This window comes from Carassius carassius, chromosome 47, assembly GCF_963082965.1.
Source record: "Carassius carassius chromosome 47, fCarCar2.1, whole genome shotgun sequence".
Classification (NCBI taxonomy): domain Eukaryota; kingdom Metazoa; phylum Chordata; class Actinopteri; order Cypriniformes; family Cyprinidae; genus Carassius; species Carassius carassius.
In genome coordinates, this window is record NC_081801.1 from 6563228 (window position 1) to 6590978 (window position 27751).

Below are 27751 nucleotides of genomic sequence, written 5' to 3' on the forward strand. Positions count from 1 at the left end.
AATTTCATAATATATCACAGATCTGCATTTCCTGAAATAACAACACTATATCCAATGCAGCAAAAAAACGAAATTGCTATTATATTTGTACAAATTTTGTTACAACAAATATTACATCATAATGGGTGATTTTCAAAATACAATCTGAAATTTAAGAACATCTTAAATTTTAAGAAAAACAAAAGAGACTGCAATTATACATTAAGTATACTACACACTACATTCTATAAATTAAGTGGTTCAGGCTGAATTAACACCAGAAAATAATTCAAAAAGGTGAATGCAAATAACATGATTAATTCTCTGAAGAATGCATAATTAATACACTGTCATCGGCGGTGCACTGAACCTTTCCAGAGTTTTGACGGTTTAAATAAAGACCAGCTTTAATGGCTTATCTCTGCTACATCCAGTCATATCCCTCACCTTTCACCCAAACTGTGCCATCTCTCATTATCTTATTAGCACTTCTGCAAGCTCACAATATCTCCTCGGCCATGCCAACGGACACAAAGCCTCTTGGATTTTTAAAGTGCCCTGTAGTCAGTAGAAAGTTGTCTTAAGATCACTTAGCGCAACATAATGAACATTTGAGGAAAATTTCTAGTGTTTATCGTGTATTAAACAAGATACAAAATATGGCTGAGAGCAGATGAACAATTTAGCATGCATTCAAATGTAAAATTCACCCCCAAAAAAGGTGCAGTGCGTGTTTGGCTCATTCATTAATCAGTTCATTATTTTCATGCCATTCTGGAAAACACAGGATGTCCATTATAAATTCCCATTTGTCTACAGCACACCTGGTGAGAAGTGGACTACGGGTGACAAAGATACATCTAACCTGAAAAGACTAAATTAATCATACCGTCTTTAAACAACACTGCAATTCCAGAAAGCATTTCTCAATGATAACGACAAGGTGAAGATACAGGAGACACAGGTGATATTGAGCTAGAGAACGGGCCCACACAGAAACAAAGAAAAGAAGGGGATGCAAAGTAATACAAATGGCTTTAAGGTCGAATTAATCTATTTAAAGCTCATTTTCAGTAACATTGCAGCATAAAAATTAAAACAAAATAAAAAATGTCCACAAATCTTAGGGTCAAAAGTTTCTTTCAAACAAAACATGCTAAAAAGCAGCTGTATATACGGAAACTCATACAGGTTCTCCAATATCCACAAACTAGCAAAACACTTGACTGACCCTAAACCAAATGCAGCTGCACACATCAGTGCATGTGATGCATAGACGTTTGTTCATCATGTGTGATTGTCTCCTAGTTTTCACTTCTCGAAACTCATTTGGAAGTGTTTCGTCTTCATTACATATCTGAGTGCATTACATCTCACGTGCAGCAGCCTGCTGAGGCTGTTTTGTTCAGTGTTGGCACCGAGCAATGATTGAAGACGGCAGCAACTCCATTAGGCAGAAAAACCATGGACTTACTGCTGAATCCCATAATTCATTCTCATAATCACCGCCAGGCACACTTGGCTCCTGGAGTGCAGCAAACAGGGTAAATGTGAGCCGTCCTGCATTATGAAACATATGCAAATAAACAAATATTTCAAAATCTTCAGAGTACTTTGAACACTGGAACTCAAGACAAAAACAAAAAACGGTTTATTAGGAATCCGCATTTTAAGACGATTGCAGAATGACACTACATTCTTCCATCGATTTGAAAACAATTGCATATTCATTTGTCCATACTGTGGTTTCCTTAACTTTGGAAACTAACTGACCCTAAACAACCAATGCTGACAACATAGCTGCTTTCTTTTTTAGCTTTATGACAGGGTTACAACAGATTTAAGCAAAAACTATTGGTATACAGCATAAGGATTGTTCCGAAAGATTCAAAAACAATTGCACGACCACAAAACTCCAAATTAAAGTCAGTCATGGAGGCATAAACCAAAAGTCAAATGATTCCTCATACATACATATTAATCAATACTGGCATTGTTGTTAGACTGTTAGACTATTTCTGGACCATTACCAAACTCCCATTGTCTTTTATGGCTAGTTTTAATGTTAAAAGGCACTAGTTATCATACAGTAATTTTCACAACAAAAACAAGAAATATAAAAAATATTGCATTGATATGCATGCTTTTCTTAGGTGTATTGTTAGATAATGTGCAGCTAGAGGCATGATTAACTCATCCGACACATTCGGTATGATACACAACACTGGTTAGTTTACATCGATCACTCAACTGTCCATAGATCATGACACCCCTGAGCTAGGAGTTACTGATCTGTGTGAAACAGCAAAGTCTTTGAGATGTGTAAATGAAACAAAAAGTCAACATTGGTCATCTGAGCTCATAAACAGAGAACTCTACATTCAATATCACTTTCTTTTTTTTAACTCTAAATCATTATTTGGCTCTTTTCTGCTTCTTTCACTGACAGAAGAAAGAATCAGTCAAACATGCAATTCAATCTAACTGTTTGTAAAGAATGTTGTAGCTGATTGTCTTAATTGTGTAATATCCTCCTCTATTGATTAACCAGTAATTCAAGATGGGGTGAAGACAACGCTTGGGAATCAAAAGAGTTCAAAGTCAGCATGAAACTTCCCTGACACTCTGGGATAGTCTTGAGTTACTGCTCAGATGCAAGGCCAGGTATTATTTCAACCTCATGCCATGTTACCCAGTCCATCTTAAACTTCCATTGCAGCAATAGATGTGTTCTTTGGATTTCTTTGTATGAGAGGGGAAAAATGCTTGTGTAAATACACAAAATACTCAGTCCCTGTTCCTCAAGGCCTGAACGTAATTGGTGTGACTGCAGTGTTTACAGAAAGCCAAACCCCAAATCATTGGCGTGCCAGTGTTTGTACACTGCCATGCTGATATCTGCGTCAGTGGTCGGGATGGAGGGGTTTCAGTCCTTGTGCTTTTCTTTTGTGGATGGATGGAGGACTGTTGGAGCTAGAGTTCTGTAGTGTTTTGGAGGACACAGGTCCTAGGTTTTCCAAGTCAGAATGTACACGCTGCCTGTGAGACCTCTCGAATTCTTCATCCTGGGCATAAGCATCAATGTGATCAGTCAGTTTATTTTTTAGGATTCATAGGACTTTTTTTCTTTTTATGTACTACACACACAACCTTTCAAAGGTTTGAGGTCGGTACGATTTTTTCAATATTTTTGACAAGCCTTTAATGCTCACCAAGGCTACAATTATTTGACAGTAATATTAAAATATGATTCATATTAAAATCATTTTTTTCTATATTAGTTTTTTTTTAAATGTAATTTATTCCTATTTTTCTAAATAATGACTTTGAGGTAGATTTAAGAAACCATCACTAACGTTAAATATGGATCTAAATTAAATTGCATGAGAAAAATGTACGATCAGATAAGCCAAATAACGGTGAACCACAGTTGCACAACTTGCTAACTTAAATTAGGACTGTTTTGGTGCAAGAAAAAATTGACATAAACAAGAATAAAAGGCCACAAAAATGTAGAATATGTCCCTTTGAGTCTGCATGTGTACTGTAGACTCACAGTGTCTGCGGTCAGTTCTTCCTCTGTGTGCTCGCTGTAATGGTTGTAGAGCTCAATGTCTGACAGAGCACTCTCTGCATTCTCCTCTTCATAGTCCGTGTGATAGTCCGATTCATCTGTGGGAAAGGAGGAGACATCTCCGACCCATTAGCTAAATACACAAATCACACTTAATGACATCCAACTAAGCAGAAGCAAAAAAACGGATCAATATTCTGGGAATCGATGCCAAAATCCCTGTAAACTTATTAGATTTAACATTGATTTACCATCCACAAGAGCTGGTTTGACTGGCTCAATCCGTGAGACGATCTCAGCCAGATCAGTGAAGGAAGCATTTGGACAGGTTACCAACTGCAGAAACGACAATGAATTGAAGTGAAGTACTGTTTTGAAACACATTACAACTTAATAGTCTCTCTTTCAGGTAATCCAGGCTCACATTGTTGCTCTGCGTTTTGTGGAATTCCTCCTGATGTCTGTCCTTCATCATCTTTTCCACCACGCCACTCCTGCACCACACGTCAAACACCGTCTTCCCATGCTGGTAGCCCACTTCCTACATGCGTGCACAAACACATGAGGCCAATCGAAAACAATATAAGCACAGAACAAAGACTTAATATTTAGAGTGCAGAAGACAAAAAAAAGTAAAGGAGAAAAAAAAACTCACGCTAATCTCATCAAACTTGCCAAACTCAAGTGTGCGGTATCTGTCGATGGGAGGTCTGAGGTATTCACAGTATTCGCTATTCTTAACAGATTCAAGCTGTCTCACTGAGCACACATAAGCCAGCCGAGCCTGAATCTCAGTCATGTTCAATACCTGAAACAGCCACATGCACTTCTCAAAATCTTAAATAAAACTTTATTTAAAAAAATAAATAAAAATCTAGATTTGAACAGTTCCTGAAGAAAATTCAAGTGCTTATGCATGTAAAAGTGGTTGCCATGAATGTGTTCTGCGTGGTTGCTATTTAATAACACTAAATATGGCTCAGGTTAATGCAAATCAATGGGATATTTTTGCCGTTTTATCATCATAAAAATCATAAATGCAATAGCTTAAAGTAAAAAAATACCTCTTCTCCATTTGCACTTATTATTCATTTGATGATCAAAGTCTTACTTGTGTGTCAACATTTAATAATCACAAAAAGTTGACACTGGTGTGGTCATACGAGCAACATTTTGCAGGCAAAAAAGGTCCATATAGTTAATAGTGATGTATGATGCATCACCAAACGCTGCACCGCTTGCCTTAGAGAACACAACTAATTAAGTAAACATTGCACTTGGCCAATGTCTCCCTCACCTTGACTTTCTCAGCCAGTGGGTTAAGGCGTTTCCATAGCAGCCACCAGCCAGAAAGGGCATCCCCGTAGTTGGTGAGGTTGGTTTCATCTTGGCTGCCCACATCGATGGCAATAACCACCTTGGCACCCATGGAGCGTGCCACATCCGCTGAAACAGGCAGAGAAGACAAGAACCTCATCAACAATGAACCACCGTTATTATAAAAAGACCAAAATTACCCAATTCTTCAGATCTGATAAGCTCTGATAGTAGTGATCTGAGCCATAGACAGCACTCAAATCTGCCCACAGTCTATTCACTGAATGTCAGATGCAAATTACACACAAAAATGGCTCAAAGTTTCATGAAAGTTTTATAATTGGGATTTGGCCTATTTTAGAACCCTCCCCCAGACAGATCTTTCCTGTCTAAGTGGGCAGTCCTTGGCCAGAATAAGCTAAATAATCTTGGTCCAGATTTTATGCCAATAGCTACACTATTTTAGCAGATTTGCATCTATGAAATAGTGTGTTTATCATGGTATACTGGGATTTGACTGTCAGGAGCTAAAGATTTTTTACTGCAGGGAGCTAATGTCCTACTACACACCTGGCAAGTTGTTGATGTAGCCTCCATCCATGAGCAGGTGTCCATCTTTTGGATCACACAGTGGTGGCAGGTAACCAGAAAGAGACATGCTGGAACGCACATACCTCCACAGGGAGCCTGTGATGGAGGGACAGGAAACATCAGACATTTATCCTGGTTAAGCAGAGGCTCATAAATGCAGGTGGAGTATGTGGCAGTACGGACCGTCAGTGTGCACTCTCATCGTGGAAGCAGTGATATCTGTGGTGATGTTGAAATATGGGATCCAGAGATCCTGAAAACAAGCCAAACACATTTAAGCTGCCGAGTATGGCAGAAAGTGATCCAGTGTAGGATTCTTTGAGCCAAAAAGAGCAAGTTTCCTACCTCTATCTGTTTGTCCTTGAAGACAGCATTAATGCTAGAGTTAAACGAAGCACCAGAAAACATAGAAGTGACAGGGTAGGTCAAGTCCAGCATTTTCTTAAACACGGATGTCATTTCCTGATGAGGAAGAAAGGGGAAAAAAGTTAGCTTTTTGTGTCCAATTTATGTGGCTTTTAAAATGGAACAAAAATAAAGCAACAGACTGGATTAATAAACAAAAGAATGGAAACAAGAAAAGGATTAGAAAAAAGTAAAGAAAACAATTAGGAAAAGGAAAAAGAAAATGAGTAGGAAAATTAAAAGGACAATAAAAGAATAGGAAAATAGGAAGAAAAAAAGAATAGGAAACAGGAAAGGAAATGAAAATGAATAAGAAAATTTTAATTAAAAGGAAAATAAAAAATAATAGAAAAAGGGAAACGAAATAATAGGAAATTGAAATGAAAAAAATTAAAAGGACAAAGAAAAGTAAAGTGAATGAAAAAAGTGCAGTAAAACAAAACTGGAAAAAGGAAAGAAAGTAAAGAAAAACGTAAAAGAAAAAATATGATTGAAGAAAAGAAAAAAATAAGGAAAAAGGAACAGAAAACACTAAAATAAATAAGTAAGGTAAAGAATATGGAATAGGATGAAAAGAAAAAGTGTGTTTGATTCATATTTCTGAGATGCATTTTCAAGTAGCACAAGGTTCGTCTCAGGTTTTTGAGTGTTTTACATTTCATTGGTCTCTCACCATCGCCCATTCTCTGGCTCTGATCTTCATCCTGCTGTAACAGCGTTCCTCTGCGTACAGCGCACCCATCATGGAACCGATAGAGGTGCCGCCCACCAGATCAATGGGGATTCCCGCCTCACTCAATGCTCGAATGACGCCCACCTGAGAACAGCCCCTGAAAGAGGGAAGATGTGAAGATGGGTCATACAAGGCCAGTCAATACATAACCTTTCACTTTGGTTCAGTTCTATTGGTCGAAACAATTATGATGCCCAACTTGAGCCAACAAACTGGCAGCATGACTACTCCTGATGAAAGAAATCAAAAGGAAGTTGGGAATATGAAAGATAGTAAACAAAAAAGAAAACATGGAGACGTACAGTGATGGCAGAACTAAAGGGCATGGGTCTGACATGGGGTGAGCCACAGCATGTTACAAAAGTGGAAACAAATCATTGATGTCTTTTGTCCCACTTGGGATGAAGGGGAGTAGGTAAGTAGTAAGTAAATATTGGCTTGATTAAAATCAACAACTTGAAATGAGTCGAGCATTTTGTTGTTGTCTTTCTGAATAGCACTTTAGGGATTTTCTTCCCTGAAGGAGACTGGGAAGATTTAACACTGTACACAGAATAAATCACAGTTTACTACACAAAGGATTGAAGGAAGAAAACAGCAACCAACCTTTTAACACCGCCTGCCAACCATGAATAAGACAAAATAGACAAACAGAAGTTGTCAGAAAAAAATGTACTTGACAGAAAGAGAGCAAGAGGCAAGAGGTTAAACAAAGACTAAGAGGGCTTCTTAAGGAAAATGCCAGGTTAGTGTTAACAAGAGTGGGAGTGTGGAAATGCATTCAAATAGAGCAGGTGTCTTTCTTCACTTTCATAGTTAAATTTATGGTTTTTAAAAGGTTTAACAAGTGAATACCTGGCTCCTCCACCCCCCAACACCAGCGCAATGGCGTTGCCCGTAAGAACACGGGCCAGACGTGAGAAATCAGAGTGGCGATCAGCAGGCTTCTGGAACACACGCTGGTACATTTCTCTCTGAAAACACAAAAATGACACAGGAACTTAGACCAGCACTATGCCAATAAATCAGGAGCCGGTTATATAAGCTCAGTCACTATATTATATAAGACTGTGTCTTAAATACTAGTCTGACCAACTAGCAGTTATTCAATGGGCAATTGTACTCTTCAGATTCAAATTAGACCAATCTACGTATTTAAGAAACTGACTGAAGAATGACAAGTTATGAAAAGTTTGAAACAAATAAAAATGATGACTTAATCTTACAGAAAAAAGTAGATGATTTGTAAAACTGTCTAAAACTAACCAGCTACAGGATATATGTAATAAAAAAGGCAAATACTCCAGAATTCCATTTCATAATAAAAAAATTATCATCAGTGGCGGATCCTGGCATTGGAAATGCTCTCCATTCGACACTCTCACCAAAAATTAATAAGAACTTTTATTAATAAGAACTTAACACAGAACCATGTAATTTTACTGGTAACATTGTTTTGTTACCAATAATACAATACAAATTGGAATTAATTAAATTCATTTAGAAAATGTAATTAATTTATTCCTACCCCAGCTATGAAGCAGATCAAAAAGAAGGCAGTTTTATTTCTTCAAGGTTTTACTAAAAGATTTGTCTATAATTGGTTATACTTTGTGGTTTCTTTTTTTGCTATATGATCAACAAGACTAAGGTCTGCCATGACACAAGTCAATGGAGTTCAAGGACACACCAGCAACAACCTGGGAACCTGGGAATATCAAGAGTGTCTTAAATACATAGAATGTTAAAAAAAAATGTATACTTTAAAATTTAACAGTGTAGCAGTCACAGGGAATGCTAAGTGGAAAAATAAATCAAATAAAATCTCTTGCAGCATATTGTGTGGTTTGTGGCACAAAAAGTCTGATAACCCCTGTGCTAGACCATTGCATGGCTTTCAAAATTATATATTTATTTCATTTCAGTGAAACCAAGATGTAATATTGAGTGCTGCACCAGTTTTGGCAGGCTCCTCCTGGAGAAGACCCTGTGGGGGCAGGACAGGTGAAGGTGCCTGGAGATCCAGCTCCGCATGTTGAGCCATTCGGCTGTTCCTTTGGGAGGAGGGCCATCCTCACGGTGCAACAACACCAGCTGTTTCTGCGCTCTCACCGCACTCCCCTCTAACATACGTTCCAACTGAGAGACAAAGAGACAGACAGCCAAAGAGAGCACTGAATATCATCCTTTCAAAACTAGACAACACTCTGTCTAAATGCATTATAATAATACTTTTTTTATGGTACGCACTGAATACAGAATTAATCCAGAAATATTCATTTCTTTCAGAAGGTTATTTTGTTCTAAAGAAAAATTATCGATTGGAAAGGGCCTGTCTAAGTGCATTTAACATCCACATCCTCTCTCAATTCTTTTCATGTGAATACAATTACCCATTTCTGACTTGTTTAAAACATCAGAGCTTTGAGTCCCTGATTCAAAGAGCAGCGCTAAAGTTGTCGTAGCCTTTAAAGCCTGCAGGACATAAACGATCAACAGGGATGTTGCTTTACCCCAGACCTCTGATCCAACTTTAAATGCACAGGCTGGACTCCACTGGATATCGAAAACTTCTCTCCCTCGTGCACGTAAATGATTAATGTCTTGCTCTCTAGGAAAAGAATTGAGTAAGTCCAGCAGTTCAACTGAAGTCCCACCAACATGGTTTATTATTGTGATCAGAGCAGTTCAGCGGTGACTTAGAGTACAGAAGAGTAGGGGCCATTTTTAGGCCAGCGCATTATGGTTCAAATGGCTTAATGTTTTTTGGGCTCAACCTATAAAAGTACCTGCCATCCTAAAGCGAATGATAAATTACATGCCTTGAAATCCATTTCATTTGAGTTGGAAAAAGTTTTATATTAAAGACTCTTCTATTTCCAGTGGAAGTAGCCACAGCTCCGAATCTTGGAATGTGAATTTAGCACCAGGTCACGTAAGCGTTTTTCACTCTGTGATAATGTAACACCATCATACTTCTCCCACGGCTGGGTCCTGCTCTCCCAGTCCCACGATGATGATGCAATCAGCCTGTCTGATGCAGCGCTGAGTCCATGGAGTGAGTGACACATCTGTCTGATATAGGACTATGCGGTGGATGTCTTCCTGCTGACCCAGCCAACTCGATAACCTGTACTCATGCACACTTGCATACAGAGAGAGAGAGAGATTATTTTCAGCTACATCTCATGGTATCAGCAAATAAAGTGATTTGTTCCCTATATAGTAAGTTATTTTAAAAAAAAATGGAGATAACCAAATTGTTGAATTTATGCAATTTCTAAACATGTCAAAGTCGAAGAGTAAGGTTAGAATTGTCCAAGATTAGAATCTATCAAAGATTAAAATGGATAGTGAGACTTCAGACTATGACTATACAGACAAGACTACAGTGACGAATGTGACATATTGAGGACTCAAATGACTTTAGTTGTTAATTTAGGGAGCATTTGAAGACCTGCTGGATCCCACACATTTTTACCAATGAATATCCATGACGCTCCCATGACTTTGAAACATTTGTGACTACTAGAGCAGTGGTTCCCAAACTTTTCCATTCCACGACCCACCTAGACAAGTGTAATATATTTCACGACCCACCAAAATATTAAAAAAAAAAAAAAAACAACGAGTGAAATTACTTTAAACCTAATCTTACTTAAAATTTTTATGACAGAAATTAAGTATTTAAGAAAAATAACCATTTTATTTTAGAGTACAACTGAAAATTTCACTACAAATTTACAAGTTTTAATTTTTGTTTACTGGCGTTAAAATATGTAGTGTCCATAAAAACGTGAAGCAGGCTCACTCCAGTGAAGTGTGATCTGCGCTGCTGTGTTTTGTTGCATTCATGATCCTTCCGTGTGTGTCGGCGAGAACGGAGCACAATCCAACACTTTTTTAGAAAAGCATAAGAAGCAAAGCAGAACTATCTAAAACAGTTTGGAGATTAAAATAATTGTGAAATAGGTAAAAAAAGACCGATTGAACCTTTTAATGACATTGCTCTGAGACCTTCAAAACACGCAACGCACACGGACTTAATTGCAATTTGAAAATCACACTAAGGATATTGCAGTTCATTATTAATGTTGGTGGGCTATATCGTTGTGATGAGTGGGTTCCCAGTTCCCGCCTCCTTCTTCCTGTGATTGTGAAGATTTTAATGTTTTACACTAGTGCCGAAGCCAGGGAGGAAGGAGGGGCGCGCTGCCGAAGATCCTTCGCCGCTGGGGTGAATCCGCAGTGCCATCGAGCAGGGCGAAGGAGTCTGCCGCCGAGGGTGCTCGATGTGGTGGGCTGGAGTGAGTTGCCGGGGGGGGGGGGGGGGGGCGAACTCACTCCAGCCCACCGCCTCGATGACTCCTTCGTGGAAAGAGGTGGGAACCGGCGGACAATCAAACAAAGTTTTAATAACCAAATAAACACAAAACAGCGCGACAGCCCCTCTCGGATGACTGCCGTGCACAAATAAAAAACAAACACAAAATAAAACCCAGGCCTGGTCCTCTCTCGTCCTTCACTGTCATCGCTCCTCTTTTGTATCTTTCCGATCTCCTCCGTGGTTCTTGAGACCGGTGAGTGTTGCTCATTTCCCAATCACTCCACCGGCCTAGCTCTGTTCCCATGGCACTAGGCCCCGCCCCACTCGTCACATTCGTGCAGCCCTAGACTGAACTGTGTTAGTGTCTGTGTGTCATTGAAACGCAAAATTAGCTGCAGCCAAGTGACTTTGTGCGACCCACCTTGTTCCATTCCGTGACCCACGAGTGGGTCGCGACCCACAGTTTGAAAACCCCTGTACTAGAGGACTGTGGACTGTGTATTTATGGGGTTAATTGTGTTGTTCATTTACATATCACAAAACTGCTTTGATCGCTCTCATCAAACGACTACTTTAATGTGTAAAAATTTAAAAAAGAGGAGTGTGGTGTTGTTTTTCAGGCAGCTGAACACACTCATCCTAAAAATCAGCATGCATTAACAGTGAATCTACATATTTGGATAGATGCCATATAAACATTTCAAGCTATTATCCAATGATACTCTGATGCTGTACCTGTCTAATGCAGCAGAGCCGAGGCGCTGTTTGATGATGTCACTAGTCAAGAGAAGAGTGGGGCCTGGAAGACATACATTTGACTTAAAAGTTCTCTCAAATTGTAAACCTTCTCATCATTTTAATATAAAAGCTATATAAATACAGCATCCTCACCGATAGCTAAGAGTGCATGCTGAAGTTCCAGGGTGAACGCAGTCAGAGGAACTTCCTCTGATACCGGGAGTACAGTGACAGTGGACAGGTTTGAGGCAGGGTTCCCCACGTCCCATTTACTACCAGGTGTGTGAAGAGCTAGACTGCGAGCTGGATGTTAAAATACAGATACAATGCAGTTGTTATGCATTAGTGAGTCTAGAAACCATGGACTTTGATGCAGGAAATGTAAATGAAACACTGATAGTTTTACACACACACCTGTCAAAGGTCCATTAACTTGCTGGAGTATCTTTTGTCCAAGCAGGTGAATTAGCCTTGTGACTACCTAATAAGATCAAATAGAGAGAACAAAACTGACATTATACAGGCACAGAGAGGCACGAGAAACTCTCATCACTGTAGTTTCTGGCTATAAAGCAAATGCAGAGTGGCTGACATACCTGTGGGAATTTCCTCTTGATGGAACTGAGAGCGCCCTCAGGTAGTTTAGCCAGTTCTGAGTCCCGAACAGCGTGAACCGTTGTTGCTCTGTTCTGATGGGTCAGAGCCTCCACCTGCATTCACACACCAAAAATGCATGGAAACACAATCCATTGATTGACTTTGAAGCTTGCTTAGGTACAATTACATCAGAAAAAAAAATATTTGCTTGAAAAGAAAGAAAGAATTTTTTACATTTTAATTTTTAACAAGTATTTGTTGTGAAAAACCCTTAAAAATAGAAAGACTGCATTAAAGGGACATTTGACCCTGAATTGGGGTGGATCACATGACTCCACTGTTGTTATTGATTAATAAAAATTGTTTTTGGTAAGTGTCATAAATCTAAAATAAAATAAAAAGCATGAAAGAAAAATGTTATATGTTGCTTTGGCAAGTAACTGAAATATTTTTTTTTCAAGCTATATAAAATTATGTAAATAATATATATATATATATGTATATGTATAATATATGTGTGTGTGTAAACAAAATTCTAAAACAAATTAAAATGGAAACATAAACAAATAAATAAATAAATAATACAAATAAATAAATAAATAAATAATAGCATTTAAATAATACTAAAAATAACTAAAATAACTCTGTATGACTTCATTATTACAAGTCTTCTGAAGTCATACAACTGCTTTCAGCAAGTAACAGGCTGAAATTTGTTATTCAAGAAAAGAAAGTCATACAGGGTTAATAATGATAGAATTATAATTTTAGTTCCTAATTTAGACATCTATTTATGGTATTTAGACAAAATATTTTTGCTCACATACAAGAGCAAACATCAGCACCAACAAAACTGCATGACGTAGACAGACTAAATTTGGATTATCAAATCAGGCTTTCATTCACATCACTCACGTCCATGGACAATGAACCAGCACTGTTCTCTGAGCAATGTAACCATGGCATCGACATGGACAGGTATTCTTAGCAGCATAGGCGTCACCACGGACACACAAATGGCATCACCCAATCACAATAAAACGTTATGAATTACGAGCTACTAGTTACTGGGAGATACTGAGAGTTTGTTTTCTCTAATGCACACCTGATTAGGTGGCACACCTAATTCACTGAATACACCAATGACAGTAAATGTCACCAAACCCATTCTAGGAGATGCACATACATACAAAATCTGACTTTCTATATAGTACAGCATTATACAACATGGAACAATATCTGATTCATCATTGAGTCACTTTAGAAAAATATAAAGCAATACAAGTTTATAAAACTCGAGGTACAATCATTTGCTTCCTAGCCCAGTTTTTAACTGTTACACCAAATGATACCTATAAAACCAATTTTGGTGCGGGATGCTGATTAGTGACTATACAGCTCTTATATATGCTTATATATATAAATGTTTTAATGGTAATAAAGGAGCTTAACAAGATAGAGACAGGAATAAGTTTGCTATAACAAGAATAAACCATTTCAATATATATTGTGCATGTGGAAAATCTCACCACCCCAATGAGATCTCCTCTACCATATTCTCCAGTCAGCTCCTTTTTCCCATCCTCCTTCATAATGACGGAACGCAGGCGGCCGCTGAGCACTATAAAAGTACTGTCAGACTTATCACCCTGCCTGAGAGAGAAAAAGAGGGAGAAAGGATGAGGTCGTTTATCATAGCAGATTTATGAAAAGCTGAGGAAGCTTATCTGTCTCAGCCAGAGGGGCAGAAGAGAAAAAGAAGTCGCCAAGTTTATTAGATTGTATTCTGTCCAAATCTCTTACTGAGGAGGCATAGGAAAAGAGGAGAGAAAAAGATCATAACAATAGAGTTTATCATCTGGAAGCTCCTCTCAGGACAGCCAAAAAACAGTTATAAAGGACATTAAATATTAATATATACATTACATGGCCAAAACTATTGAGGACATGCTAATGACACACTTGTAGGTGCTTATCGAATGTACACTATTTTATTTATTTTTTTTTAATTCCTAACATTAAGCTGGTCTCCATTAGTTTGCTTAAAAATACAGTAAAACACTTGTACTGCAAAATATTATTACAAATGTAACTTATACTTAACAGGAGTTATGGCAAAGCTGAATTTTTAACAGTCATTACTCCAGTCTTCAATGTCACATGATCCATCTTTTTGATGAATAGAAAGTTCAAAAGGATATAATTTATTTGAAATAGAAATATTTTGTCTTGTGATCAATTTAATCCATCCTTGCTGGTTAAAAGAAATAATTTCCTTCGAAAAAAAAGAAGAAAAAAAGTGGACATTACTGTATAATTTCCAAAACCAATGGAGTTGGTCTTCATTGTAAGACTTTCTGCGACTGGATGCAGGTGAAATGGTAAAAAAATTAATAGTCTGCAAATTAAAAGGTTACATTTGGCCAAGCAGTGCACTAATGGTACTTATTTATACTAATAAAGAGGTTGAAGGTTGAGAGAAAATAAATAAGGTGAAAGGAGGAGGAAAAAAAAAATGTAAGCAGTAAATATGTGAGGAAATGAGGCCATCCTTAAAAATATTTTGGTTTGCAGTAACAGTAATTAAAAAAAAAAAAAAAAAAAAGGGTCGGTAGGTCGGTCTATATTTTTTTTTCAAGTTTCAATGTAAAAAAAAAAAAGTAAGTTTTTGTGATGGTGATGACGTCGGTATGAATTTAAACAAATTAGCATATCGTGACGTCACTGACTGGGTCTTCAACCCGTGCCTTCGGGCACATCATTGCAAACCTAATTTTGATGCAGGCTACATAGACCACAAACAAATTTAAATCTTTGTCAAAAACATGTTTATTGCATGAATTTCAGGTGAGAAAAAAAATGAGGTACTGTTTTACTTGCATCCACCGCTACGTATCAATGCAACCTACAAATGAGAGAACGTTTACTTTGCTTTCTTGGGTTGTCACTTTTGTGAAAAAAATCCTGTTTGATTTGAGTGTCGAGTGTTCATTGAATCGATTGTAAAATCGATTTTGCATGTCTAAAGTTTTATACGGCAAATAACACCAAATATAGGTAAATCCACGGACAACAGGCAGGAGGAATGTAAAGATTCAATATATTGGTAAAGACCAATATTTCTGATGATTTATTGGCGTGAAGTTACGTGCAAAATGACAAACAGGAGTGCAACATTTTTGAAAAACAATAAGCAGAGTGGCCTGCCATAATGCAAAACATTTACTGCAGGCTTCAACATGGCTGTGTTTACGATTAAATTTCAACAACAACAACAAAAATCGCATAGGCGATTTTCTTAGGCTATCAAAAAACATTTTTTTCCGAATATTCGTCGAATTTAAAATAAAAATCCACATTCGAATGTGCATATGAATTTTAGGTGTGCATTAAGGAAGCTGCCTTATGAGCCCTGGTACGTGTTCCATTCCATCTCGCCGCGCACAGCTGTGTCTACACAACTTTCAAAGGCGGACGAGCTCGACACGCAGTATCTGCTTTCTCATCTTTCACCTCGTGTACGCGCACGAGATGCGATGACAATATATGTGTCATTGCATTATAAGGTTATGTTAGCCTATCCAGTTGAAGCCACTTAAAAAAAAAAAAAATCAATGTGGAGAAGATCTTGTTTACATCAAAACTGAAACCAAGCAGTTCACACAGAACGCATATTTCGCGCATCTCATGTTTTTAAATGAAAAAATGTATCCTGTGTGACTGGTTTTCCGCCCTTTTTATTTATTTAACAATGCATGCATACATGATGCTGTTTTGTTTATAGTTCTTTAAGCAACTTAATTAATAATAATTGGTTCATAAACATTATTTTAAATATTATGTTTTTTTCAGTCATGTATTCTAATGCTTTGAATAAACATGCAGTAATATTTTGCTCGATGCGCTATCTTGAGCCTCAGAAGAGAAGCAAAAAGCTCTTCTTCACCCTAACTGAAATTATGCATTTAAAATTCGAATACAATTCGAATTTTGATCATATTTAAGTAAAAAATTCGAAATTTAGTTTTTTCAGCTATTTTGACAGCCCTAGGAGATTCAAGCCCGAACCTGTATGAGACTGAGTACCGGCTGAATTCACATTTCTGTTGTAAAAAGAGAAACATTGTGCAGAAGTATTATTTGCTGTTATGCGTGTTTGTCCGAAGCTGCAGTTGCTGTGTGACGCCTGTTCAAAAAAAAAAAAAAAAAAAAAAAAAGCCTGGACGCGCTCCAAGAAAAGGTCATTAAAATCATTTTCTTATTTTCGTTTTCGAAACTTGTGTTGGTTGATTCGTGCAATAGATTTTCAAACATAAAGTGACAGTCGACACGGTCACGGTTTTAGACTAGAGAGGAGAAGGGATGGGAAAAGATCTGGGCACAGTTTTTCCAGAACATTGTGCCAAGTTAAAGCGGTGTCGAGCTGTTTTAATGAAGTGAGAGTATGAGACGAAGCGAACGCACAGGCCACAGTGTGACATCCGTGTAAACACAGATGACGTCAAGGGTTTTTTTTTAATTAAAGAAGATAGTCTTCATTTGTATGTAGGCCAGGGCAATTTATATATTTACAATACTTACTTAAATATAATTAATAGTATTTTATTGCGTTTGTATTAGTTGTTTGAAGAGTAAAAAAATAATTGGTCGGTCTTAACGCAAATTTACAATCTGCAAGTCGGTCGGACTAAAAGCAAAAAAAAAAAAAAAAAAAAATGAGTCGGTGCTAAATTGACAGGGTCGGTCGGGTTACGGCAAACAAGAATATTTTTAAGGATGGCCTGAATTGGACCTGTAGACAGCTCTGCCTGCCTCCACAGCCATCCAGTCAAGGGCAAAATCAATCTGCCTGACGAAAGATGATATCCTTCTTACAACTGTATGAGCCACATTCAGCACCACCGTGGGCTCAGCTCGCATGATCCTGACAACACACACATTAATATGGGAGCACATCAATATGTCAGCTGGAGAACCATTAAAACCAGCAACCAGAGTATGCTTATGTTCATTATATTCCAGCCAATGTCAACAAGAAGTTAGATTTGGATTAAAAAGTTATGTACTAACTATGTATTATTCTACTATGTCTTGGTGCAGGTGATACTAATTTTACATACACAGAAATAAGCCAATTATAAAGAAAATTACATGCACATAAAGGACTTATTACTTGTGGCCAAAAAGAAATTGATTACATTTCTGAATTTTAGTGCATGTCAGATTAAAGAGACGGTGCAAAAAAAAAACCTGGATTAACATTAGAAGTGCGGACTGAAAACCTACTCATAGAAGTGTGTTTTCGAGATGGACAGGAAGCTGCAGTCCCGATGCGCCCGTACGGAGAAGATAAGTGGCTCACCCGTCAATACGGCCAGCTGACCCACCAGCTCTCCTGGGTGAGCCACAAACAGACACGTCTCCACCTCTCGGTCAATCATCCGCTGGTACACATGCAACGTGCCCGAGATCACAAACTGCACACTTACATCCTAGGGGACACACACCCACACACAGTCAAGCAAATCATTTGGACAGAGTAACACATTAGAAATCCATTCAAATGACACTGCCTAGCCATTCACACTGGCCAGGTTCCAAAATCCAGTGAGCTGCCTTTTAAGACAGCATTTTTAGGCATCACTGGTCTTCCCTTGAAGCAAAAGCTGATCTAAAATTTGGCATCAATATTACACCCCCTTCCAAGATACCTCATTTTGTATACATCCTTATGTAATTTGGTTAATGAAAAGCATCTCAAATCAGTCACTATTTTAGTTAGCAAGTTGTCTCTCAACACATACTGTATATATACGTATAAAGGTGGCAAACAGCCATTAAGCTCACTGGCTTTTTAGCTATTTCATATGCATTTTCTGCGCAATGTCTGACCTGATCTCCTTGGTGAGCTACAACAGATCCAGCTTTAACTTGATGGAGCGTTACTCTACCCTCCAGCAAACTGGGGTCCTGGACACACACAGCACCAATCAAAATATTCAACACAAACACATAAATCAATCTAAACATAAATAAACCATGAACTCATATCCCACTAATGGAGATGTATTTTGACCTGCAGTGGAATAATCCCCAGCAGATCCTTTTTGGCGGCCTGGAAAATGGCACCCACTTTACTAGGAGGAACGTCAGAGTGCGGTGCATTGTCTATGTAGTGAATCACAGTGGACGGAGCATGCTGCATGGTCACACTCTTCTTCAAAATAGACTGAAGAGCATAAAACATCAAGATCTTTTTTTAATATCTAGAGATATTCAGGATGAGAGAGAGAGATCAGATGGAGGAGGGGAAAAAAACCTTGTGAATGACAGAATTGGATGGAGTATCATCTATGGTGACTCGGGCCCGTTCGTAGGCCATGTTCAGGTCATTTCCTGCCACTCCTGCACACAAACACATAGACAATAGATCGAGTTTGTTGAGTTTAGTACTAGAGGTGTCATTTTTCTGTAAGAGCAAATATGTGTGGAGTGAGTAAGAGTGGACAGACAGATGGTAGATTATCTGTTACCTGTGGTCTCTACAGGCATCGAGACCGAGCGAGACCTCCGCACAGCTGTGGATGTGTTTTCATATGAACCAGCTTGCCCTCCATCTAAGTGATAAAACATTTATATCACTTTTAAAACAGCAATGCACAATATTTCTGGAAATCTTTCGGTGGAAAAAACTCCTCCTGACTTCAGGAAAACTGTCCTTAGATGAAAGCAAAATCTGACAAAAACACTACAAGCAAAAATATTCATATACAAAAGGCAATATAGCAAATGCAAAAGTTTTTTTTAACTTTAACAATTAAAGGGTCCCCATCCTGGATTGTAAGATCATTGCAATGTATCTGAATGTCTCTTATGCTCACCAAGACTGCATTTACTTGATCAAAAACACAGTAAAAACAGTAATATTGTTAAATATTACTGCAAAAAATACTATTTTAAAATGTAATATATTCCTGTGATAAAGCTACCTTTTCAGTTATTAATATGCAGATTTCGTGCTCAAGAAATATTTGTGGAGGATTTATAAAGAATGTATTAGTGAACTGAGTGTACCTGAGTCTGTCAAGTTCTCTCCAGAGCCCTGCAGGTGCTCGTCTTCCGTTTGTGTCTGAAAGTGGGATCTGCGTTGGACTCTGCTGGGACTCCCCTCAGTGAGCACACTGTTGACTGCGAACAGAGGCACTGCTTGTCTCTCCTACACACACACACACACACACATCTTTAGATAGACACTTACAAGCATCTGGCACATTAAACAATTTTCCTGGTCTAAAGAAATAGTCAATGACTATCTGGTGTCTTTCTCCATAGAAAGATGTATTCAATAAAGAACTTTTAACTAGTTAAAAATCACAGACTCCTAATTACTCATAACAATGATTTGTGTCATTGAAGTGATGCTTAATTTTTTTGTGTCAAGGTTAATTAATTTATTCAATCATTTTTTTCTTATTTTAGAAATTCTGCTATTGTTTACTAATCCAAAAGTACCATAAAAGTGTATTTAATTTGCTTTAAACTACTTTGACACTATGTTCCAAATCTTCTACAGCCACACAACAGCCTGACTGAAACTCAAGTCATAACTTTTCTGAATATACTTAAAAAGGTTTTTCAAAACCGTATGAAAAAGCAGGAACATAACATTTTTTTTCCCTTTTCAACATCCTTATATGCTGTGGAAACTTATTCATTTTTACATTTTAACTCATCAGAACATCATAAACATCACAGAAAGAAAAAAGCAGAACATCACCAAATAATAAATGTGAGAACTGCACTGAGTTTATGCTGTGTTGTCACGTAATATTTCTCAAATTCACAGTGCAAGCCAAAAGTACTTCTTAAATCAAAACGGAAAACAACTCCCTTGGCCTGTCCATGCAATGAGGAGAGAGTTACGTGTGTGTAGGGTTGTGCTGTGACATGAAGAGATGTCTGATGGGAGCTTTCCACCCAGAGGGTGTTAAAGTCGGTGTCCTTTAAATGAAAGCCGAGGTCTTATGATCCATGTTATTTAATCTAGCTGAGTTTTACGGCTCCAGTACAGGAGTTATTATGCCGATGGGGGTTAACGTAGTATGAAATAACACAGGGTGTGTGTGTGACAAAAGCACATATTTTAGAAGTGATCGTGTGTGTGTGTGAGTTTGTGGGACCCTAAAAGTGATAATGCTGAGATGTATGTGTGTACTCTTTCTCCAACCTGATTGAAAAGCTCGGTTGTCAGTCCCAGGTAGTTGTGAAGTGCCAGGAAAGTGACTCTCTGCAAACGCACCATGATTATCTAAACAGACACAAACAAGCCACAAATTAACATTGTCATTTTTGTAATTTACTTTAGTTATTTCTGTTAATAACTGTTTGTGGTCTCACAAATAAGATGCCATGGCATATGCAGTAAAATGAGATGCATCATGGGAAAAAACGGATTTTCTATGCTCTTTTAAATGACTAAAGATGTTTGAAATGCAATTTAGACATAGTCTAACTTTTCACATCACTATGTTCCCCGCACAGCCAGACCACTGATGAAAAATGTAATATAATATATAATATATAATATATATAATATAATAATTACATAGTATATTGGATATTTATTTGCTTTTTTGATTACTTTTTCCATCATCTAAAGTTAAAAGCACAACCAATTCAATAACACTTTTAAATGTAATCTTTAAATAATATTAAAATGTCATTTTCATATTGTATATTATGTAAATGTTGTGATACCTTCATTTTTATTTATTGAAATAAAAAAAAAAAAATTAATAAAAACCTTGGTGAACATTAAAACTGGGCTTTTTTAGGAAAAAAAAAAACATGATTAAAAAAAAACCGGAGTATAATACGGCCAAAGATAACACTGTGGTTGAGACAGATGTTCAGTAAGACAGAGGTCACAGTGATGCAGACACCCATGCGAGAGTTCAAGCCCCTCTGTACCTGTATGACTCTCACTAGCGTTTCTGGGTATTTCTCAAACACTGACTGGAAAGCTGAGGCAGGCAGACGCAATATGGTAGACCTGACCGCTGCACGAGCAAACACAGTCTTATAGGGAGCAGGATAACCCTGGAGAGAAAGGAAAGATCCCAAATTAATAACAGTGCACTGGAGCTAGATAAGTCGTCAGGAAGGTAGACAGAGAACTTACTGTAATGATGTCTAGAATGCTGAGCAGACTGTGAACACTGTCCCCGGGCAACACGTCCTTTACTACAGGCTCTGTGCCATCCTTAAAGACACACATGCAGAAAGACAATATTATAACTTTAGTGAAGGGCACCCAGTTTAATTACTCATATGCTATTAAGCTGACACTTATTATTCAAAGTGACCTACAGGGAATTTATTGCAGGGACAGACCCAGTCAGGTAACCAGAGGTTAATCAAGGAAATGATGATGATTGTTCATAAATAAGTTGCTGTGGAGTTCAAACTGACTTAGATTTTGAACATGATAAAATACTATTTATTATACATGTATGTGACCAATACAAATACATAATAAATAAATGACCAAATACAGTAAAAAAAAAAAACGTAATAATATTAAATATTATTCCATTTTAAAATAAAGGTTTTCTAGTTCATACACTTTTAAATATAATTCATTTCTGTGATACAAACCAGATTTTTTCATTTTTTTTTCATTATCATTACTCCAATCTTCAGTGTCAAATGATCCTTCAGAAATCATACTAATATGCTGATTTATTATCAGTGCTGGAAATGGTTGTGCTGCTTATTATTTATTTTTTTGCTGAATAAAAGTTCCCAAACTTCTGAATGGTAGTGTATATTGTCATAAAAGATTTATATTTTGAATAAATGAATTTTTACTCATCCAAGAATCATGAAAAAATTATCACAGGTTCCATAAAGTATTAAGCAGGAAAACTGTTTCCAATATTTACATTAAATCAGCATTTTAGAATGATTTCTGAAGGATCATGTGACACCAAAGACGAAAGATGAAAACTCAGTTTTGCACAACAGGAATAAATTATATTTTAAAGTACAACCCGAATTCCGGAAAAGTTGGGACGTTTTTTAAATTTCAATAAAATGAAACCTAAAAGACTTTCAAATCACATGAGCCAATATTTTATTCACAATAGAACATAGATAACATAGCAAATGTTTAAACTGAGAAAGTTTACAATTTTATGCACAAAATGAGCTCATTTCAATTTTGATTTCTGCTACAGGTCTCAAAATAGTTGGGACGGGGCATGTTTACCATGGTGTAGCATCTCCTTTTCTTTTCAAAAGAGTTTGAAGACGTCTGGGCATTGAGGCTATGAGTTGCTGGAGTTTTGCTGTTGGAATTTGGTCCCATTCTTGCCTTATATAGATTTCCAGCTGCTGAAGAGTTCGTGGTCGTCTTTGACGTATTTTTCGTTTAATGATGCGCCAAATGTTCTCTATAGGTGAAAGATCTGGACTGCAGGCAGGCCAGGTTAGCACCCGGACTCTTCTACGACGAAGCCATGCTGTTGTTATAGCTGCAGTATGTGGTTTTGCATTGTCCTGCTGAAATAAACAAGGCCTTCCCTGAAATAGACGTTGTTTGGAGGGAAGCATATGTTGCTCTAAAACCTTTATATACCTTTCAGCATTCACAGAGCCTTCCAAAACCTGCAAGCTGCCCATACCGTATGCACTTATGCACCCCCATACCATCAGAGATGCTGGCTTTTGAACTGAACGCTGATAACATGCTGGAAGGTCTCCCTCCTCTTTAGCCCGGAGGACACGGCTTCCGTGATTTCCAACAAGAATGTCAAATTTGGACTCGTCTGACCATAAAACACTATTCCACTTTGAAATAGTCCATTTTAAATGAGCCTTGGCCCACAGGACACGACGGCGCTTCTGGACCATGTTCACATATGGCTTCCTTTTTGCATGATAGATCTTTAGTTGGCATCTGCTGATGGCACGGCGGATTGTGTTTACCGACAGTGGTTTCTGAAAGTATTCCTGGGCCCATTTAGTAATGTCATTGACACAATCATGCCGATGAGTGATGCAGTGTCGTCTGAGAGCCCGAAGACCACGGGCATCCAATAAAGGTCTCCGGCCTTGTCCCTTACGCACAGAGATTTCTCCAGTTTCTCTGAATCTTTTGATGATGTTATGCACTGTAGATGATGAGATTTGCAAAGCCTTTGCAATTTGACGTTGAGGAACATTGTTTTTAAAGTTTTCCACAATTTTTTTACGCAGTCTTTCACAGATTGGAGAGCCTCTGCCCATCTTTACTTCTCAGAGACTCTGCTTCCCTAAGACAAAGCTTTTATAGCTAATCATGTTACAGACCTGATATCAATTAACTTAATTAATCTCTAGATGTTCTCCCAGCTGAATCTTTTCAAAACTGCTTGCTTTTTTAGCCATTTGTTGCCCCCGTGCCAACTTTTTTGAGACCTGTAGCAGGCATTAAATTTTAAATGAGCTAATTAAGTGGATAAAAGTGTAAAATTTCTCAGTTTAAACATTTGCTACATTATCTATGTTCTATTGTGAATAAAATATTGTCTCATGTGATTTGAAATTCCTTTAGTTTTCATTTTATTAAAATTTAAAAAACGTCCCAACTTTTCCGGAATTCGGGTTGTATATTAAAATAGAAAACCATTATTTTAAATTGCAATAATATTTCACAATAGTACTGTTTTTTCTGTATTTCTGATAAAATAAATGCAGTCGGGGTGAGCAGAAGACACTTCTTTAAAAAACATTACAAACCTTACTGATCCCAAACTTGCTTCATCCTCTCAAAATTACAAGTGAGAAACCTTTCTTAACCTAGGATTAAATGTAGCCTTGACTTTAGATTAAATAATAAGTTAACCTGTAGTAAAGTGTAGTAGGCAAATAGTCATGTGCATGAGGTTGATGAGCAAGTCAACTGATATTCTCTAAACCAGTGCTGTAATGATGGAGTACTTGAGGGGTTAATTCTAAAGCTCATCCTTACAATCTCATGAATGCAAAGCTCCAGCCTTCCATCCTGAACCACATAAATGCTGTCGTCATCATCCCCGGGCTTGAACAGCCCCTCTCCCTCCTGCAGCTCCACAAACACCATGTGCCGACACAGCTCCAAAAACAAAGGCTTCTCAAAATGACCAAGTACCCTGAAAAAGATCCACATTCATCTTTAGATGAACACCAGACATTTAATTAGGCTGATAAAGTACCATGCAGTGCAGCTGCGATCATATGACCCCACAGGGTCAGAGTTGTTCACCTGACGTTCTTGAGCATGTAGAGCACCTCTGAGGGCAGGTTTGAATTCTGCACGTCAAATTCAGTGAGATCTGCCTCCAGGAGAGAGGGAGGGGGTTCTTTGGGCTGCAAAGTGGGCGGCTCCTTCCTGATCCGCAAGATCCTGTATGACATCATAGGAGGAGTCATGCAAAAAGCACTGATCAGACAGTTCCTGACTTAAGGCGATAAAACAAGATGGCATATGCTCTGTAAAAATTAAGTGTGTGAGAAGCTAAACAAACCTGCGTGCTATACTAAGAACTTTAGGCCTCTTCCGAGAGCGCTGCTTAGACACTGAAGAGGAGGATGGTGTCGAGGACAAGGTCTGGACCTGAAAGATAGAAAAACCGAAGGATTGAAAGTAAATAAAAATAGCAGGCTGTTAGTCATACAGGTGCCACACTTACGTACAGGATGGCCATATGCCACATGGCACACTCTATGCTGCCCTCCAGTGGAGGAAGACTAAAGTTTCACCTGATGGCAGTTAATTACACCTATGAATGCGTATTCATCAAGCAAGTCTCTGTAGAGTCCGAGTCTGAACACTCATCTATTTATCTTTCAGCACAAATAGACTGCTGTGAATGTGACTATTAATCACAAAATAAAACAGCTGAGCAAATGGATTTCAGCATGACCCACCTTTCTCATGATTTTCCTGCCATAAAAAAGCACTTTATCTCTTTTTCTGAATCGATAGCGAGGAACACCAGCCTGTTGATCTTAAAACACACACAAGCAAAAGTATAATGAATAGCAGAACTCTAGATATTCACTACCGTTCAAAAGTTTGGCGGTCAGGTATTAACACTTTTCTTTGGCAATGTTACATTAAATCAATCAATAGTGACAGTAAAGACACTTAAATGCTCAAGCCAGTATACAGTTCTTTGGATTTAAACCATCTATTTTAAGCACAGAAGTGAAACATACTCGCCAGTTTATATCTGCGGTAGAAGAAAAGCACACAGATTCCTATCAGACACGCAGCCGCCACGGCTCCGATCAATACACCCGTCAGCTGGAAGAGACAACAGTCACAAAAATGTAAGATAAGGGAAATTATCTGACAATACAGGAAAACTGATAAATATTATCCTCTACTACTGGACTTTTGATTTTACTTTCATCAAAACAAACTTTCAGTAACAGAGCAAATAATTCTGGCAAAACTGCATCAAGAAATAATCTTCTCATTAAAATTGGTTTTATCGGTCAACAGAAGGATTATTAAACTTCTGTAACTTGTTACATCTGATTTGAGTCAGTAAAATGCAGTTCCCTTTGCACTGGAAACTAATCTGGGAAAAATTGCTTTCCAAAATAAGGGCCCATTCACAACGATACAGATATGTTTTTTTTTTTTTAAATGTAAAAAAAGGACAGCTCCACATCTTAACTATAATGATAAAAACGCAAAGGAACAACATAGTTGGAATCGCGATCAAAACTTTTTTTGGATGCTGCACACTGGTGGTGGATGATGAGAATCCCACAGTGTAAAACACTTTGAGTGCCTAGAAAAGCACTATATAAATGTAATGAATTCTTATTATTATACAGAACAGAACATTATCATGCATTAGTGTGGATGCTAATATAATCACTGTTATAGTTATTGTTCTTGGTGTGAACCGGTCTTAATCAGAGAACACATCAGTGTACCATAGTGGTCTGCATCCTCTCCTCCACAAACTGCTGCAGACGGGAACGAATTTCACTCCCAATAATAGCCTAAGGAAATACACAATACACAAATAGTCAGCTTCACTCACAATTATGTCTATTTTTTGGTTTGAAAATAAAAAACCCTCTGGATAAAACACCCTTGTATATTTGTATTGTATAATTTATTTACATTTGTTTCACAGAACAATGCAATACAATAAAAAACAGCTCATGTGGGATTTCTTTGAAATCATTTTTTTTTTTTTTTCAGACTTAAAAGTTGAGCTCAATTGAGACTCAAAGAGGCCGGTGCTCTCTCAGCTGCTTCCTGTCATGTGCAAAAACACAAAAGCACATCCCCTTGCAAAAAATAAAGGGATCTATCAGCTCAACCACTAATCTAACATTTTTCACCAAAACAAAAATATTGTCATTACTTATTCATCCTCATGTCATTCCAAACTTATTTGCGGTCATTCTTCAAACATCATACGGTACAATTTTAATAAACGGAGTGGACAAACGATCCGCAAAGTACATGAACTGATATAGACGCATAACAATCAAATGCATAAACCAGCTGCAACAAAAAAAATGCTTTTGAGACAGTGAGATGCAAGATACTTACAGGATTCTTGCACTGATCTCCATCGTCATTCTTATTCTCTCCCATTTCTGAAAAGACAAAGTCACTCAGTTTAAGTAGAATGCATTTAGTTATTAAAAAAAACGTTTTGTTTTCTTGAATGACTGAGAGCATGTAAAGTGTCCAAAAGTCAGAACTTTTCTGTGAGTAAATTGTTGACAGACGAACTTCTATTTTAGCTGCGCTTAACACACCTTTGCAAACCCTTTTATTATGTAATCCTGTGGAAAAACAAGCATGCCAGTTAAATATGAATCAGTGTTTATGTTGTCATTGAAGCAGGGATGACATTTGTGTTATGGGCGTTACAGCTATTTAAGTGTAAACAACAACGTCAACTTATAGAAAAGTTGAATTTTGTTTTAGGTTGAGACCCTTTGCATACAAAAAAATCAATAAAACATACATGTCTTACCAAAACGCTTTTTAGCAGGTGATTTATACGTGCAAGAGTAATATGCTAATTAGCCAGCATTCATTAGCTTACTTACTAACTTAAAGACAGCAAAAATGAAGATCAATCCTTAAATAATCCCGTTGGAAACTGTTTATTCATATCACAGCTGCTGACTGGGTCACTTTCTTGTCATTTCCACACAAATTTCACTCCAGCGTAAACTTTGGCAGCTCATTTTTCGCCCCATGAAGTCAAATCTCTGATATTACCTTGACAGTCTTTCGCGTGGTAGTAATGTGCAGTTTCATTGGCTACAAAGAACATCAAGTGGCCAATCAGGATCGCTGTTGTTTGACTATCAGTTGATATAATATATAATATTATATATAAACGTAATATTACATTTACATTTATCCAAAGCGACTTACAAATGATGACAATAAAAGCAGTCAAAACTAACAAAAGAGCAA

The 27751-nt window shown here is 37.6% G+C and overlaps 1 protein-coding gene across 1 annotated transcript; it reads right to left on the minus strand.

The window, feature by feature from the left end:
* Positions 1-589: 589 nt before the first annotated feature.
* LOC132131008 (patatin-like phospholipase domain-containing protein 7) lies at positions 590-27558 on the minus strand. The gene is made up of 37 exons (XM_059542959.1): positions 27376-27558; positions 27079-27105; positions 26867-26913; positions 26236-26304; positions 25504-25591; positions 25213-25292; positions 24810-24898; positions 24548-24688; positions 24275-24434; positions 21443-21523; positions 21232-21360; positions 20489-20569; positions 19336-19477; positions 18795-18878; positions 18581-18666; positions 18338-18490; positions 18154-18231; positions 17548-17753; positions 17054-17185; positions 13791-13914; positions 12261-12374; positions 12079-12145; positions 11818-11967; positions 11662-11725; positions 9576-9744; positions 8556-8738; positions 7455-7573; positions 6540-6696; positions 5807-5923; positions 5645-5714; positions 5441-5557; positions 4851-4999; positions 4209-4361; positions 3978-4094; positions 3805-3889; positions 3536-3651; positions 590-3044 (listed from the first exon to the last, which is right to left on the minus strand). Exons 3-37 carry the CDS (start codon positions 26909-26911, stop codon positions 2883-2885), a joined length of 4077 nt encoding a protein of 1358 aa, XP_059398942.1. The 5' UTR covers positions 26912-26913; positions 27079-27105; positions 27376-27558; the 3' UTR covers positions 590-2882.
* Positions 27559-27751: the final 193 nt, after the last annotated feature.